This window comes from Marmota monax, unplaced genomic scaffold, assembly GCF_021218885.2.
Source record: "Marmota monax isolate L192 unplaced genomic scaffold, Marmota_monax_Labrador192_F-V1.1 WCK01_AAM20220418_F8-fsc00211, whole genome shotgun sequence".
NCBI classification, from domain to species: Eukaryota; Metazoa; Chordata; class Mammalia; order Rodentia; family Sciuridae; genus Marmota; species Marmota monax.
Window position 1 is genome coordinate 2,760,836 of NW_026694080.1, and position 17,608 is coordinate 2,778,443.

General features: G+C 43.3%; 1 protein-coding gene across 1 annotated transcript; it reads left to right on the forward strand.

The window, feature by feature from the left end:
• The first annotated feature begins 716 nt into the window (after positions 1–716).
• Positions 717–6,105, forward strand: LOC124106730 (HLA class II histocompatibility antigen, DM beta chain). Its single transcript, XM_046464469.2, has 6 exons — positions 717–988; positions 2,866–3,147; positions 3,551–3,835; positions 5,118–5,234; positions 5,393–5,428; positions 5,747–6,105. The coding sequence occupies exons 1-6, from the start codon at positions 934–936 to the stop codon at positions 5,761–5,763; spliced, it is 792 nt and encodes a 263-aa protein (XP_046320425.1). The 5' UTR covers positions 717–933; the 3' UTR covers positions 5,764–6,105.
• The last annotated feature ends 11,503 nt before the right edge of the window (positions 6,106–17,608 follow it).

A 17,608-nucleotide genomic window follows, 5' to 3' on the forward strand; every position in this document is an offset into this window, starting at 1 on the left:
GTGACAGACAGATTAAGGGTTTATGTATTATTTCCCCATGTAACTATCTTTTAAGGGACAAAAATGAGTCTCTGGCTGGGTACGGTGGCACACGCCTATAATCCCAGTGCCTCGAGAAGCTGAGACAGGAGTATTGCGAATTCAAAGCCAGCCTCAGCAAAAGTGAGGCACTAAGCAACTCAGTGAGACGCTGTCTCAAAATATAAAATAGGACTGAGAATGTGGCTCAGGGGTCGAGTGCCCCTGGGTTCTTTAGGAGGGTATTAAGAGAAGAAAGTTATACTTGTGGACAGTCCAGGCCACATATATCCTTGAAATGTCGGGATTATTCCCTCCACTGACCTTAGGAAATCACCTATAGTCTTGTTTCACACAATAAATTTAGAAAATGTGGATGTGTAACCGATGTGATTCTGCAATCTGTATTTGGGGTAAAAATGGGAGTTCATAACCCACTTGAATCTAATGTATGAAATATGATATGTCAAGAGCTTTGTAATGTTTTGAACAATCAATAAAAAAAAAAAGAAAGAAATTTAGAAAGAAAGTCCAGGAATTTAAGAGAGAGAGAGAGAGAGAGAGAGAGAGAGAGAGAGAGTCTCCAGGAGTCCAGCTGTCTAAGCCTATGGCAGGACAAAGTTTACCTGGTAACTGATGATGCTAGGCTGAGAACTCAGCAGCAATTTGTCTTTACATTTGTCCCCACCTACTGAGTTAATCTGACAACTCTGGGACAGGGGACTGAGTTGGTAGGATCAGTTTTAGTATCTAGGGGCTGGCTAGCCCCCAAACACTCATCTAGTGAGGATCAATACCCTATTCTTCTCAGTGTGTGGAGATCATTTACCCAGATTGGCGCTTCCAGAACAGAAAAGGACCCAAGGCCCTGTATGAGCTGGTCCTGGGGCCGGAATCCCCTGTGTCTACCAGAGCATGACCACACTCCTGCCGCTGCTGCTGGGCCTCAGCCTGGGTTGCACAGGAGCAGGTAAGCATCTTCCTTCCTGGGACCCTCTCATCCCCTGTTCCTCTTTTAGGGCAAGGCTGTTCAGTTTTGTTATTGGGTTTGGGCAACCTGGACTAGTTGGTCTCTCTACTTTGTTATTCCTATAGCACTTTGTACTGTACTTTTGCAGCATTTTTTTTTTCCAGTACTGGGAATTGAAACCAGGGCTGCCTTGTGCATGCAAGGCAAGTGCTCTACCACTGAGGTACATCCCCAGCCCTTTTTTATTTTTTATTTTGAGACAGGATCTCACTAAGTTTCCCAGGCTAGCATTAAACTTGTGATCCTCCTGCCATAGGCTCCCTAGTAACTGAGACTTGCAGCAATTTTAATAATAACCAAGCGGTGTAGCTAGTTGTGTAATGTGTATTCCTTGCTGCAAAGTTGGCCAGGACAATGGCTGCATCTCCAGCTCCTAGCACTGTGCCTGGCACACAGCAAGTGTTTCATAAATAGGAATGCAATGAATAGTTAATAATATTTCCAACACAGAACAAGGCTTTTTTTTTTCTTCACCCCTTTTCTCCCTTTCAATCATTTGCCTTACTGAAGGTCTCTGTTTGGGGTAACTTTTAATGTTTAATCATGCAAATAATCATGGGCTGCTCCTATCCCAGTAGTCTCACATAATGAGGAAACTGGATCTAAAATCTTCTCTGCTTTTACATCTATTCTCCTCAGTTGGGGCTTTTAGAGACTCCAGCATGGAAGCATGATCAGTAGAGGCTTTCCAAAATGGGAAATCTCTGCCAGACTAACTGGATATAACTGAGGTTTGGGTTCCCAGATGAATACAAGAAAACCCGTGTGTTTTGTTCTTCTATGTGTTTATGTGTTCTGTGACCAGATGGGTAGGTTCCCCCCTACCCCCTCCAACCTTTTATCCTAGACCTGCTGGGTACAATTCCATGGTGACACATAGTCCCCACAGGCTAAGGGCTCAGTCACACAAGACTTCACCCACTTCAGAGGTCACTCACAACTAGAAGGACCCCAGGTTAGAAGGCCCACAACTTCCATCCAACTTGGCTACAAATCAGAATTTTCCATGATCCCCTCCTTGAGTTTGATAATTCACTAGACAGGCTCATAGAACCTAGGAAAATAACTTACTATTGTTGATTTATTACAAAGACTAGTTTAAAGGGTAGAGGTGAGACACCAGATAAAAAGGTACATAGGGCCAGATCCCCAAACGTCTCCATGGAGTTAGGGTGTGCCTCCCACCTGACATGTGGGCTCAGAATTTCATAGGGGTTTATGAGACCTCATCACATAGGCATGACTGATTGAAGAGCCTTCCAGCCCTTCTCCCATTCCTGAATGATAGGAGATGGGGACAAAAGTTCCACGCTTCTAATCAGGGCTTGATCTTTCCAGTGTCCATCCCTCATCGGAGTCCACCAAGAGTCACCTCATTCAAACAAAAGACACTGCTAGGAAATTTCAAGGGATAAGGAACTCTGTATCAGGAACTAGTCAAAGACCAAATATTGGAACAAAAGATGCTTTTAACGCCCTGTACCATTGCTCGTGAAATCACAAGCATTTAGGAACTTTGTGCCAGGAACAGGAGAAAGAGAACACTTTTTTTTTTTTTTTTTTTTTTGCACTGGGGATTGAACTCAGGGACACTTAACCACTGAGCCACATCCCCAACCCCATTTTGTATTTTATTTAGAGACAGGGTCTCACTGAGTTGCTTAGTGCCTTGCTTTTGATGAGGCTGGCTTTGAACTTGCGATCCTCCTGCCTTAGCCTCCTGAGCCGCTGGGATTACAGGTGTGTGCCACTGTGCTTGTCCAGAGAACACATTTTTAAGTATGTCATACCTACCCCTCCTCCTCTGGCTCTTCTAGGTGGCTTTGTGGCCCATGTGGAAAGCACCTGTCTCTTGGATGATGACAGGAATCCAAAGGACTTCACATATTGTATCTCCTTCAACAAGGACCTCTTGGCCTGCTGGAATCCAGAAGAGGGAAAAATAGCCCCTTGTGAATTTGGAACACTGTATCCATTGGCCCAACAAATCTCACAATACCTCAACCATAACGATAATCTGCTGCAGCGCTTGCGCAACGGACTGCAGGATTGTGCCACACACACCCAGCCCTTCTGGAAATCACTGACCAACAGAACACGTAAGAAGAGAGGGGTGCAGAGGGGCTATGGGGAAGCACAGTTGGGGGGTGGGTAGGGAAGATCCCTTAGCAGGCAAGGGGTTTGAGATTGGAGCAGGAAAGAAGCTACAGTGACTTCCAAGAGAGCTTATGGGTCAGACCTGGCATTTATCAATTGTGATTGAACATGATCTTGGAGTAAAAAAGATTAGTGCATTGAATGAAGGCAATGAAGGAATGCAAGAGAAGAAGCAGTGAAGCAGGTGTAAATGTAATGCCTCCCCTTGAAGCAGTGGCTCGTTACGGGGTGGTGAGCGTGGAAAGTAGGTTGGCAAAATCTATGAAGAGCTGAAATGGGAAAGAAATCAGGTTGGAGAGAAAGCCAGAATGTCACCTTTGTGATCATGTTTTTCCTTCTATGTAGGACCACCATCTGTGCAAGTAGCCCAAACCACTCCTTTTAACACAAGGGAGCCTGTGATGTTGGCCTGCTATGTGTGGGGTTTCTATCCAGCTGAGGTGACCATCACGTGGATGAAGAATGGGCAGTTTATCAACCCTAACAACAGTGCTCAGAAGACTTCCCAGCCCAATGGAGACTGGACATACCAAACCGTTTCCCATTTACCCTTAACCCCTTCTTATGGGGACATCTATACCTGTGTGGTGGAGCATTTTGGGAATCCTGGGCTAATCTTTCAGGACTGGAGTAAGTGTATGGTAGACAGGAGGAATCAGAGAAAAAAAGAGATATTGGAAGTTGTTGGTTGGCAAAGAAACATGGGTATTTGGGCAAAGGGTATGAGATGTGGAGAGATGCATGGTTCATATGGATCAGATGGGGATGCCAGAAATTGGAAGCGAGTCTGGAAAAACTTATGGAGGGTTTATGACCAGAGATGGGGCAATGGGATAAAGGAATGTAAAGAGTTAGTTATTGTCATTGTTGCTATCATGGTGTGGTTGATATTGCTATGTCTTGTACTGACAGTGTGAGGGGAACATGATTGTCCTAGAAAGAGGATGTAGATTTGGGAACCACACATTCAGAACCAAGCATTGGAATTCACTATCATAAGAGACTGGTTAGATTTCAACTATTCTGTTGTCAGGTCAGGAATGGGAGTTGAAGAATTAATGAAGGTAAGAGGAAAGGGGGCTCTCTCCTGGTGGGGCAGCCATGAATCGAGGCTGTCCTATCTAGTGTGATGAGGTGGTGAAGACATGGAGGGTAGATATGGTGGGCATGCTTAGGGACTAATAGGTTAATGACCACTGTTTCAATCCCAGGATTGGGAGTTGTTAAAGGTAAGAAGAAAAGTAGCACCCAGATTTGGAGGTTCTTGGGAAAGGAAAGAGGTAGAAATGAGGAAGAGAAAAGGTGACTATGAGGAAAGGAACCATAGAACAGCATTCCAGACTGGCTGTGGAAACCAGGCCTCCCCTTGGTGGGAGTGCTCTGTCTTTCTGGGCAGCTGTTGAAGGGTCTGGGGAACAGGAAGAGAGAGGAACTTGCATGTTCACTCAAGTTCTCCTGGGGTAGGTCTCCCTGGTGCACAAGGAGTTTCGCTGGGGGATGGAAGGTACATTTTATGGGGGAAATAATCCAACTGGAATATGATTCAAATAGGACCAGCTCTAGGAATTGGGGTGGGGGGAGCGCTATGGAGTGGAATGGAGGCAAACCTCTAAAAGGATACATGAGAAATCTGGCTGTAGAAGACACATAAGCTGCTGTATTAGAGAGGAAGTAGAAACTAGGGTGCCAACTCTGGGGACATAGGTTCTCCAGGGTTGCTCTAGGAGTAGAGGTCCACAGGATGGCAGGTTTGAAAGAGGAAAGTCATCTCCTTGGGAGTGGGTTGGTGGAACCAGATCCATGGGGCTTGGAAAAAGGACCTGTGAACCTTCTAGATGGAGGTTGCAAGAGATCATGTTGCTCTGACAGTGAGTACTAGAGACTGGTTCTAGTAAGTTTCTACTTTTTGCAGCACCTGGGCTGTCCCCTGTACAGATGGTGAAGGTTTCGGTGTCTGCGGTGACTCTGGCCCTGGGCCTCATCATCTTCTCTCTTGGTTGCATCAGCTGGCGGAATTCTGCGTCCTCTAGTGAGTGACCCCCTTGACCTTCCATCTTTACACCTGCTCCCAGCCTCTGCTCACTTTCTGTTTGTGGTTGATTCACCCACTCTTACCTGTTTGTTATGAATAATACTAGATATTTTCATCCATAAAAACTGGTATAATCAAGTGTCTTCCTCTCCTAGGCTACATTCCCCTCCCTGGATCCAATTATCCAGAAGGTAATTTGTTGGTCTGTTTGCCCTCTGTGGGGGGTGAGGGTTAGAGAGGGGTTGGTGTTGGGTTCATGGCATGATTTAAGCTGTTTTGGTTGGGATTAGGAGTAGGAATGAGGAAAGGGGAAAGAGGAGAGCCCACAACCTGTCTTCTACCCAATGGAGTGTCCATGGGAAGGAGCTGAAGATGGTTCCTTCATATTAGAGTTATTGACCTAGAATTTTGAATACCATTATATTAAGGGCTCTGACATGGGATGGTTATAGAAACAAAAGATGGGGTCAAGTTGACTTATTATGATCTCTCTTCTATTTCTTCTGCAGGACGGCACATTTCGTAGAGACAGAATCCTACAACTTCCATGCTGAGGAGATTCAAACTCTTAAGGATGCTACCCTACCCACTCCCCAACATCTTAAATTACCCTACATTCTTTTGGATCCTAAGATTTTTTTCCACCCAATTCTTTGAATTTCCCAGTCTCCCTATGTAAACCTTAGCAACTTGGGGGAGCTTATTCCTGGGAATATTCTGAAATTAAATTATTATCCAAGGCTATGTTTCTGGGGTGAGTATAATCTGGGGGAGGCTGGGGATAAAGATCCTCGTGAGGGACTCATTGTGCCAAAGAGGTCACTGAGTTGCTGGTGTCATCTCTGAGAAATAAACTGATGGAAATATATATTTTTTTCTGTATGTTTTTCCTAGGGGTCTGGGGGAAGGAATATGGCTGAGGCTGATTCTCTCATTAAGTGAAGGAGCTGGTTGCCTCCTCGTTTTTTCAGCTAGACGTGACAGAATTTGGGACAATTTTTGAATTTTTAATTCATAAGAAGAAATTAAGCTGTGATGGAATAGAGTCACAGAATAAGAGGGAGTGTCTAACAATCTACCCCATAAGGGGTCTTTTAAGGATTAAATGAACACTTCTAAATGGCTAGGTACATGCCTGGCATATACTGAACTCTCAATGGTGACATTAGCTATTATCAGTTATTTGGCATCTGGGCAAGCAGTGTGCCAGGTCTTTTTTTTTTTTTTATTGGTTGTTCAAAACATTACAAAGCTCTTGACATATCATATTTCATACATTTGATTCAAGTGGGTTATGAACTCCCATTTTTACCCCGTATACAGATTGCAGAATCACATCAGTTACACATCCATGTTTTTACATATTGCCATACTAGTGACTGTTGTATTCTGCTATCTTTCCTATCCTCTACTATCCCCCCTCCCCTCCCCTCCCATCTTCTATCTCTACCCCATCTACTGTAATTCATTTCTCTCCCTTGATTTTTTTTCCCCTTTCCCCTCACATCCTCTTATATGTAATTTTGTATAACAATGAGGGTCACCTTCCATTTCCATGAAATTTCCCTTCTCTCTCCCTTTCCCTCCCACCTCTCGTCCCTGTTTAATGTTAATCTTTTTCTCATGCTCTTCCTCCCTGCTCTGTTTTTAGTTGCTCTCCTTATATCAAAGAAGACATTTGGCATTTGTTTTTTAGGGATTGGCTAGCTTCACTTAGCATAATCTGCTCTAATGCCATCCATTTCCCTGCAAATTCCATGAATTTGTCGTCTTTTAGTGCTGAGTAGTACTCCATTGTGTATAAATGCCACATTTTTTTAATCCATTCGTCTATTGAAGGGCATCTAAGTTGGTTCCACAGTCTAGCTATTGTGAATTGTGCTGCTATGAACATAGATGTAGCAGTATCCCTATAGTACGCTCTTTTAAGGACTTCAGGGAATAGTCCGAGAAGGGCAATAGCTGAGTCAAATGGTGGTTCCATTCCCAGCTTTCCCAGGAATCTCCATACTGCTTTCCAAATTGGCCTCACCAATTTGCAGTCCCACCAGCAATGTACAAGTGTGTCCTTTTCCAAACATCCTCGCCAGCATTTGTTGTTGTTTGACTTCATAATGGCTGCCAATCTTACTGGAGTGAGATGGTATCTTAGGGTGGTTTTGACTTGCATTTCTCTGACTGCTAGAGATGGTGAGCATTTTTTCATGTACTTGTTGATTGATTGTATATCCTCCTCTGAGAAGTGTCTGTTCAGGTCCTTGGCCCATTTGTTGATTGGGTTATTTGTTTTCTTATTGCTTAATTTTTTGAGTTCTTTGTATACTCTGGATATTAGGGCTCTATCTGAAGTGTGAGGAGTAAAGATTTGTTCCCAGGATGTAGGCTCCCTATTTACCTCTCTTATTGTTTCTCTTGCTGAGAAAAAACTTTTTAGTTTGAGTAAGTCCCATTTGTTGATTCTTGTTTTTAACTCTTGTGCTATGGGTGTCCTATTAAGAAATTTGGAGCCCGACCCCACAATATGTAGATCAGAGCCAACTTTTTCTTCTATCAGACGCAGAGTCTCTGGTTTGATATCAAGCTCCTTGATCCATTTTGAGTTAACTTTTGTGCATGGTGAGAGAAAGGGATTCAGTTTCATTTTGTTGCATATGGATTTCCAGTTTTCTCAGCACCATTTGTTGAAGATGCTATCCTTCCTCCATTGCATGCTTTTAGCCCCTTTATCGAATATAAGATAGTTGTAATTTTGTGGATTGGTTTCTGTGTCCTCTATTCTATACCATTGGTCCACCCGCCTGTTTTGGTACCAGTACCATGCTGTTTTTGTTACTATTGCTCTGTAGTACAGTTTGAAATCTGGTATTGCTATACCTCCTGTGCCAGGTCTTTTACATACATTATTTTATTTGATCCTCATCACAGACCCAAGCAGACCTCAGAACTTCAAGATTCAGGGGGCAGAGCTCAACTTTACATTTGAGTCCTAGCAAGTTGTTTTTCTTATACCCTGAGTGAGGAGGGGATCTGGCTGGAGGGCATGTCCTCAGCCCTGGGCTAGGTACATCATGTTTGCATCTCGTTCTCTTCTCCCAGTATCCCCATAGGGACCTATTTCTCTCTACGCCACAGACCAAGAAAGTGAGGTTCCAAGAAGTTAAATACTTTGTCCAAGGTCAAAAAAAAAATGCTCTGTACAATGTTTGTCTACCGGAGATGGAAGTAAGTAGATATTTCTGAAGATCCTCGTGTAGGTGAGCATACCTCTCTAGAAGGTCGCCTTTCCATTTCTTTACATCTGAAGTCAGAGGGGGCACCTCTGTTGTGGGACAGAGTTCACCCTGTAGGAGAGGACATGGTTGGTGCTATTTATTTTCCAGTGGAGACACCTGCTGGACACAGAGAGATGAGCAGTGGAATTGTTTTTGGAATTAGAGTTGGGCACTCAATTGCCAGCAAGGAAAAGAAACCAGACATGAAAAGAGATAAAAATACTGAAGGAACTTAACAGAGAATTGTAGAGAAAGAACAAGGGGTTATGGTCACGTGTTTGTGGGGGGGCGGAGGGGAACTATGTAGGAACACAGCATCAGGATGCGATGAGCTGGGAGAAGGGATCAGAGACAGGCTGTTTGGAAACTCCCTGTGGACTCTTACCGCGGTAGGTGTGAGTGGGTGGGAGACGTGGTCACCAGTGCTAGAACCCTCTGCTCTAGACTGGTCCTGTGCTGATGGGGCCTGGAGAAGAGTGGGGGTCGCACTGTTCATACAAACTTCACGTCCAGTGTAGCTGCTCAGTGTTTTTCCAATCAATGAATTGATCTCCACTGCACCCACTGTTTCCCCAGAAAGATCCTTGTGATCAGGGCATTTTTTTTTTTTTCTGGAAAGAGTTTGTAGCAGACATCATCGGGAGGGGAAATACTCATGAATTTAAATGGTTATTCCTGGAGCAAGGCCATACAGGATAGGAAAAAGCAGAGTGATGTTACTGGGAAGGTAATTGGTAAATGTAGCGTCAGAAATTAATCCGCAATTTTTATCGGTTTTATATTTCACTTTCATTTTTTGTTTTCATTCACTGACCTTTTTTTTTGATTTTGATTATTTAACAAAGCATATTCCTTTTGAAACTGTAGGCTAGTTTGGGTTGGGGCTTTGGTTGTGTCTATGCTTGTGTGGTTTAGAAGAAGCCGCACATCATCTGGAATATCTGGAGTCTGGTTGTTACCAAAAGCTGGGTCCTTGAACTTGATGCCAATCCAATAATGAAGACACTGTTTTGAGAAAAAAAGAAAAAGAAGTATTATTGCTTTGCTAGCAAAGGAGAAACACAGGAGAATCCTGTCCCAGAGGCTGATTCTGCCCTTCAGCAGGAACAGAGGGCTTTTTTTTTTTTAAAGAGAGAGAGATTTTTTAATATTTATTTTTTAGTTTTCGGCGGACACAACATCTTTGTTTGGGTGTGGTGCTGAGGATTGAACCCGGGTCGCACGCATGCCAGGCGAGCGCGCTACCACTTGAGCCACATCCCCAGCCCCAGAGGGCTTTTAAAGAGGTGATTCCATAGGACGTGCTCTCTGTTGGAGTTGTAATTCACTTGGTAATTTGGGAGTCTTCTCTGAGCTCTCCTGGTGCGGTCCCCAAAGTCTGGATTACTTCATTCCTATGGTGGGTGTGTGCTCAAGGACAGATAAATCTGCCTAAAATGGGGGAAGCAAGGTAATCCTGTTTCCCCTGACTTTAGGGAGGGGGAGAGATTAGGGAGGAGCAGGGTGAGACCAAGAGAAAGAAACATGTCCTTTTAAAAACTAAGTTGCAGTGGCAGAGCAGCAAGGGCTAGATTCAAAGTATAAAGTAGACCATTTTGTTAACACTGTTACAGCAGTGGGGATCAAAGGGCCAGGACCCCAGAGAAGGAAAGAGACAGTCATCTAATTAAACAGCTTTTAGACCTCTCCAACCCGGCCACCAGAGATTACTGGTGCAGGCTTTTCTCTGCCCTAAATTTGTGTTTTATTTTATAGGAGAAAGCTGTCAACTTCCAGGCGAGGATTAGAAGAAAACACCCCATGGGTCTCCCAGGATCTAGGAAGCCAGATTACTCTAGGTGGAAAAGGAAATACCGTTGTCATTACACAGGGGGATAAGGATGCATGAGAGGAAGGTAGAAGGGGGTAAAGGTGGGCCACTGAGGGATGGTGTGAAAGTAGAATTGTAAGGGTCCCGCGAAGAAACGTCGGAGAAAGAGACCACCAAGTGACCACTCATGCAATTGGCAGAAGGGGGATTTATTGAACCAGCATGCTGGGGCTCCGTGCCCACTCAAGAAGGGAAAGCAGCCCAGAGCCCCGAGCAGGGGCTGAGCACTGCTTAAGTACACTTTTGGGGGAGGGCGGGGGGCTTTGTATACATCAGAACAAATCATCATTAGGCGCGGGAAAATTGAATAACAACTCCTAAACATGATTGGTTCATTCATTGGCGGGAACAGGTCAGGCTGGAGTGATAGGTCATTCCTAAGGAGGGGGTTACATTTAAACTGATTGGTCCAGGCCCTGCAATGCCTACGTGCGACCACACAGAGCCCTTATTAAACAACCAATAGTCAGGGGAAATATTTACTGGGCAGTTCCAAGCATTGTCTCAACAGCTACAGAAATTTCAGGTTTTGCAGGTAGCATAGAAACCTAACAATACCTAATCCTTTACATTTTAACTCAGACCTTGCAGCTTAGAAACTTTACAACACCCGGTCTTTTACCCTTTAACTTTTACGCTTTAACTTCAATTTCTTTTACCCTTACAGAATGTCAGACATTATGGGGTGCCCAAGAGGAGGGAAGTGTGTGATAGTGGGGGAAAGAGGGAGAGGGAGAGAATAGAAGAGAGGGAGAAGAAGGCAAGAGCAGAGACCCAGGAGAGAGAAGAGAGAGAATTGGGCTTTTGGATTATTCCTAATGTGAGCTACATAATGGTTCAGAGATGGAACTGACTTTAAAGGTCATCTAGTCCAACTCTCCACTCATTAAAGAACCAGAGTCTCTGTCCCCAAGGGCAAGAACAGTGCAAGGAGTTCCTTCAACCCCCAGGGCAGATAACACTGCTTTAGAGAAATGTGTGGACTCCAGGTTTGAGGTTCTTTGACCATTAAAGACAATGGGAGTAAAACCCAAATATATGACAGGAGGGCGCAATGGAGGGCAATGGGAGGGAGTAGCCTCAGGTCTTTCCTGAGTTAGTTTTTTTCCCCCTTCCTACCTGTGCAGGCATTCATGTGAATGGAACAAAAATCAGCATTTCATCACAGTGCCTAGTTATGAAAATTACTTTTTGATCATTTTCTCAATTAATTCTGTTTCCAAAGTAAAATTGGGCAAATCAGAAGACATGAGCGTGGAGCTCTAACTCAACTCCATCTCATATTTGGTGAAGTGCCTGCCATTCCTAGGAGCCCCCAAAATGCTTTGAAGCGAGGCATGAAGGATTCCTCCTTGATGCTTCCTGACAGTCCTTGGCCAGACTGTCCCCAGGGGCTGCAGAGGTTGCAGAGGCACCAACTGCTCCTAGACCGTGTGCTTGTGTAACAGGGGTTCACTGATGCTTTGATTATATCCCTAGTGACTTTGGAACTTACTTTTTTTTTTCTTTTTCCCCAATCTCCTTTTCCTAAACTTCTCCTCCCTGATCTCCTTTTCCTAAACTTCTCCTCCCTGATCTCCTTTTCCCTAACTTCTCTTTTCTGATCTCCTCCCTGATGTTTTTTTTCCCCTGAGCTTCTCCTTCCTGATCTCGCCTCTAATATCATTTTCTCTGAATCATCTCTGTAAAAGCCCACTGTTCCTGCTGAGGGGCAGAATCACAGCCTTTGAGACGGGAGTCCCCTGTGTTTCTCCTTTGCTAGTGAAAAACCAGCCTCTACCTCAGAGCAAAGCCTGTCCAAGGAAGGGACCTGACCTTTGTCCTTGGAAAGACCCACAGCGCACTCCTAGGCACATTCCCACCCTGCTAAGTTGTTTATCTACTAATGAGATCTGCTGCACGAGGTGTCCCTGACTCAGTCAGGCTAGGTGGGGACCCATAGCAACCCCCTAGCAGCCACCAATCAGCATGAGACAGGGAAATACCTGGGATGCCAGATGACCCTCCCAGTAGTTTATGGTGGTTGATAACGTGTTGGAAAACCATGTAGTTCAGCACCTACACCCCTCTTGGCTTAAACCAATCAGTTCAAATGAATCCCCCTCTTGTAGTAACCAATCACCTCTACCCGTGAATGTGTTAATCATGTTTTAGAGTTGTTATTTGATTTTTCCCGCGCTGTGTGATGATTTGCTAAGAGATGCTATAATGTATGTGGGGGTCCCTGCATTCTCCAAAGAATGTATAAAACTGCTGCAAACCCTGGGCTTGGGGCCTCTCAGCGTCACCAGTTGCTGTGTGCACGAGGAGGACCGTAATAAACACCTCTTTGCTGCTTACATCTATCTTGGTCTCTGGTGGTCTTTTGGGGGTCCCGAATTTGAGAATAACACTAGCAAAGCAATAAACCTTTTCCCTTTTTCTCAAAACTCTGTTCCTGTTATTACATTGGCACTGGGGACAAGGATCAAGCTTTCGGCAACACTTGCTGGCTCTCAGACCCTGCCTCATCCACTGCATGTGAGGAGTCCAAGAACTCTTGGCCAAGGTGGTCTGGGACAGGGGATGAAGAAATGGTTTTTATGGTTATGGTGTCCAAGTCCCAACAGATAACAGATGGCATACTCAAAATAGAATAGTTCAAGGACAGTTTAATTTACAAGGAAGGATTTACAAAGAAGTGGGTGGAAGACAGTACAGTGAGCTGATGGCAGCTGGGTTGTTCCTACCCTAAGAGCCAGGGACAGGAGAGGTTATCAGAATTCAGCTGGAGAGCAAGTCTTGTAGTGTTGCCACCCTGCCAGGAGCAGTGCCCATCAGTCAAGGGACAGCCAGTTCAAGGTGAATGCAGAGAAGGAAGCCTGACCTCATACTTCTCTTCCATCTGCTGTCAGGTGGAGGCTAAAGCAAGAGGAGCCTGTCTGTGCCCTACAGGTCAGCACTCTGGGTGCACACCAGGGTGGAGAAGGGTGGAGAGTGGGTCCGGAAGGACAGATGGGGACAGTAAGCACATTCACAACGGGGAGGAAAGGAGCCAAGGTTGGGTGTGTGCTGGGGGAGAGGTACAGAACGTGGGCTTCCTTTGGCCTTGAACAGCTATAGAAACTTAGTAGCAAGACCAAGTTTAGTTTCCTGCTGGGGAACCTGGGAGAACATTCTCTTGCCCTCAAGTTTTATGTAACTGTGGATCTTTGTTTATTTTTTTCATACATATTTTCCAGTAAGTTTAATACATCCCTCAAAGTTAAGCTTGAATTTTGATTAAGGTTATACTGTATTTATAGAGCAATTTGGGGATAATTGGTTTTTTAAAATGTTAAGTCATCCCATGCCAGAGCAGAAGGTAGTTTTGTTATGCTCGAATTCAGGACCCCCAAAAGACCACCAGAAATCAAGATCGGTGTAAGCAGCAAAGAGGTGTTTATTGCGAGCTAGCTCGGTCCTCCTCGTGCACACAGCAACTGGTGACGCTGAGAGGCCCCAAGCCCAGGGTTTGCAGCAGTTTTATACATTCTTTGGAGAATGCAGGGACCCCCACATACATTATAGCATCTCTTAGCAAATCATCACACACCGTGGGAAAATCAAACAACTCTAAAACATGATTAGCACTTTCACTGGCGGGAACAAGTTAGGTAAGGATGATTTTGGTTAGTACAAGAGGGGGATTCGTTAAAACTGATTGGTTTAGGCCACCAGGGTTTCCCAACACGTTATCAATCACCTTAAACTACTGGGAGGGTCATCTGGCATCCCAAGTATTTTCCCTGTCTCATGCTGATTGGTGGTTGCTAGGGGGTTGCTATGGGTCCTCACCTAGCCTGACTGAGTCAAGGACACCTGGCTCCACAGATCTCCCCTGTAGATAAACAACTCAGCAGGGTGGATATGTGCCTTGGAGTGCTCTATGGGTCTTTCCAAGGACAAGGGTCAGACTTTGCTCTGAGGTAGAGGCTGGTTTCTCGGTTTCCCATTTATTAAAATAGATTTGTTTGCTCTTTTCCATGCTTTTTAAAAATGAAAATTTTCATAGTAGTCCTTTGTATGCTCTGCTAATTTTTAGAAATTTTATAGCTTTTGCTGCTATTGTGATTGTTATCTAATTGCAATTTTATTTTCAAATCAGTTTTTCTGGTAAAGAGAAATATAACCACTTCCCCCCACCCCGCCCCAGTACTGGGGGTTGAACCCAGCAATACTCTACTACTGAGATGCACCCCCAGAATTCTTTCTTTTTTTTTTTTTTTTTTTCTTTTTTGAGGCAGGGTCTCACTAAGATGCTTATTTGCAATCCTCCTGCCTCAGCCTCCCAGGTCATTGGGATTATGGGCATGCTCCACTGTGCCTGGCTCAATTTTTAAAAAAATTATGATTAAATATAACTTACACAATTTACCATCTTAATCATTTTAAAGTGTACAATTCAACAGTATTAAGTATATTCACAATGTTGTACAATCAATCCCTAAACATTTTTCATCTTGCAAAACTGGAGCCCTACCCATTAAACAACTTCTTTTCTCCTGACCCTCAGCCCCTAGTGATCATCAGTCTATTTTCTGTTTCTATGAATTTGAGTATTTTAGTTACCTCATATAAATATGATAACATAGGTTTTATCTTTTTGCAACTGGTTTATTTTTCTTAGCATAATGTCCTTAGAGTTCATCCATGTTGTGGCATATGACAATATTTCTGTATTTCTTCCAGCTGAATAACATTCTACTGTATATATATGCCACCTTTGTCTATCTGTTCATCTGTCAATGGACATTTGTTTAGTTTCTATTTCTTGGCTACTATGAATAATGCTGCTATGAACACAGGTGTGCAAATTTCTTAAGTTCGTTTTTTTCCAGTTCTTATTTATTTATTTATTTATTTATTTATTGGTGCTGGGGATTGAACCCATGGGTGCTTTACTACTGAGCCATATCCCCAGCTCTTTTTATATTTTACTTTGAGACAGGGTCTCACTAAGTTGCTTAGGGCCTCACTAAGTTGCTGTAGCTGGCCTTGAACTTGCAGTTCTCCTGCCTCCCTAGCCTCTGAGATGACAAGTGTGCACCACAGTGCTGGCAAATTCTTTTAGGTTTATACCTAGAAGTGGCATTGATGGATCATTTGGTAATTCTATTTTAATTTTTTTACATATGGTGATACTGTTTTCCATAGCAATTGTACTATTATACAGTTCCACTGATAATGTATATGGATGCTGATTTCTCACATCCTGGCCTATACTTTTTTTCTCCCTCCCTCCCTCCCTCCCTCTGTCCCCCCACCCCCCACTTTCCTTTTTTTTCTTTCCTACTTCCCTTTCTCTCTTTCTTAGAGTAGCCCTCCTAATGGGTCTGAGGTGATATTTCAATACATTGTTGATTTGTTTTTATGTAAGTTTTAGTGGTGTTGAGCATTTTTTCAGATGCTTGATGGCCATTTGAATATCATCTTTGGAAAATTGTCTTTGCCCGTTTTAAAATTGTTTGCTGTTGCTGCATTGTAGGAGGTCTTTATATATTCTGGATATTAACTCACTGTCAGATATGTGATTTGTAAATGTTAGAAATTAACCGATTTTCATACTATTGGTCTTATGAAGGACAATCTTATTGGGTTCTCTCTTTTGATTTTAGTGGCTTGTTATTGATGTTTCCTTTGTCTCTCCTTTCCAGGTAAATAATAATATCATCCACAAACAAGGAGAGTTTTTTTTTTTCTCCTTCTAAATTCTTCCTTTCCTCTTTCTTCCTTTCTTTTTCTTTTTTCTTTTCTTTTCTTTTCTTTTTTTTGTACTGGGAATCAAATGCAAGGGTGCTTGACCACTGAGCAAAATCCCCAGCCTATTTAATTTTTTATTTTGAGACAAGTTCTCACTAACTTGCTCAGGGCCTTGCTAATTTGCTGAGGCTGGCCTAGAACTTGTGATCCTCCTGCCTCAGCCTCCTGAGCTGCTGGGATTACAGGTATGAGCCATTACCCTGCCTGTTTTCTAAATTCTTAAACATTTTAATTAGTTTTATTTTTCATATTATTGACTAGGATTTCCAGTGCTATGTCAAATAGTAAGGTAATAATGAGCATAATTTTTTAAAAAGGAGACACAGCTCAATGATCTCCATTAAGTATGACTTTGCTATAGAGTTTTTAAAAATTAAATTCATTTGAGATATTATGGATTCACACACAATTATAAGAAATAATACCTTTTACTCAGTTCCCTGATAGCTGCATCTTGCAAGCTATGGCACAATATCAAAAGGAGGATACAATGATAGAGTCAAGATACAGAGCATTTCTGTCATCACACATTCCTCACACAGCCCTCCTCTGGCCCCACCCACTTCCCTATTGCCCAGCACCCTCCTTAAAGTTGCAGTTGCTAATCTGTATTTCCTTCCCTCCCTCCCTCTGTCCCTCCCCGCCACCCCACCCCGTCCTGTCCCTACCTCCTCTCCCCCAGTCCCTCCCCTCCACCCCCCCCACCCCCCACTTCCTTCCTTCCTTTTTTTTAACCAGGGATTTAACCAAGGAGTGCTTCTTCAGCCCCTTTTATTTCCTAGACAATTCTAAGTTGCTTAGGGCCTCGCTAAATTGCTAAGGCTGGCTTGGAACTTGTGATCCTCCTGCCTCAGCTCCCAAGCCACTGGGATTACAGGTGTGTGCCATTCTGCCTGGCTTCTGTGCTTTTTATAATTTTTTCATTTTAAGACAAAATGTTTCTAAAATAGAAACATACATTATATAACTTCTTGGTATTGATTTTTTTCCTAAGAATCATTTCTCTGGAGATTATACAAGGTTGTTGCATATATAAATAATTTCTTACAGTTGAGTCATAGTCTGTGGTATGGCTGTAGCAGTTTTGTCGTTCACCTGTTGATGACATTCTAGCTTTTAGCTAAAATGAATAAAGCTGCTATAAGCATATAGGTACATTTTGTGTGTGTGTGTGTGTGTGTGTGTGTGTGTGAATAGAAGTTGTTTTTCCTTGGGATAAATGTGCTGTTGAATTCTTCAATGTCCGTCCTGAGTTTCTGTCTAGTTCTATTAATTTTTGTGAGTTGTGTTGAAGTCTCCAATTATAATTTTGTACTTATCTGTTTTTTCTTCCAGTTCTATTAGTTTTTGCTTCACATATTTTTAGCTTTGTTGTTTTTGCATAGACATTTATGATTGCTATGTACATCTTCTTGGTAGATTGACCCTTTTATTGTTATAAATTTCCT

What these genes read in the sequence shown, in the direction of transcription:
- LOC124106730 (XM_046464469.2), top strand. Translation starts at nt 934, where the DNA reads ATGACCACACTCCTGCCGCTGCTGCTGGGCCTCAGCCTGGGTTGCACA. An exon ending in ATCACTGACCAACAGAACAC is followed by an intron (nt 3,148 to 3,550) that starts GTAAGAAGAGAG and finishes CCTTCTATGTAG; the next exon opens with GACCACCATCTGTGCAAGTA. An exon ending in GCTAATCTTTCAGGACTGGA is followed by an intron (nt 3,836 to 5,117) that starts GTAAGTGTATGG and finishes TACTTTTTGCAG; the next exon opens with CACCTGGGCTGTCCCCTGTA.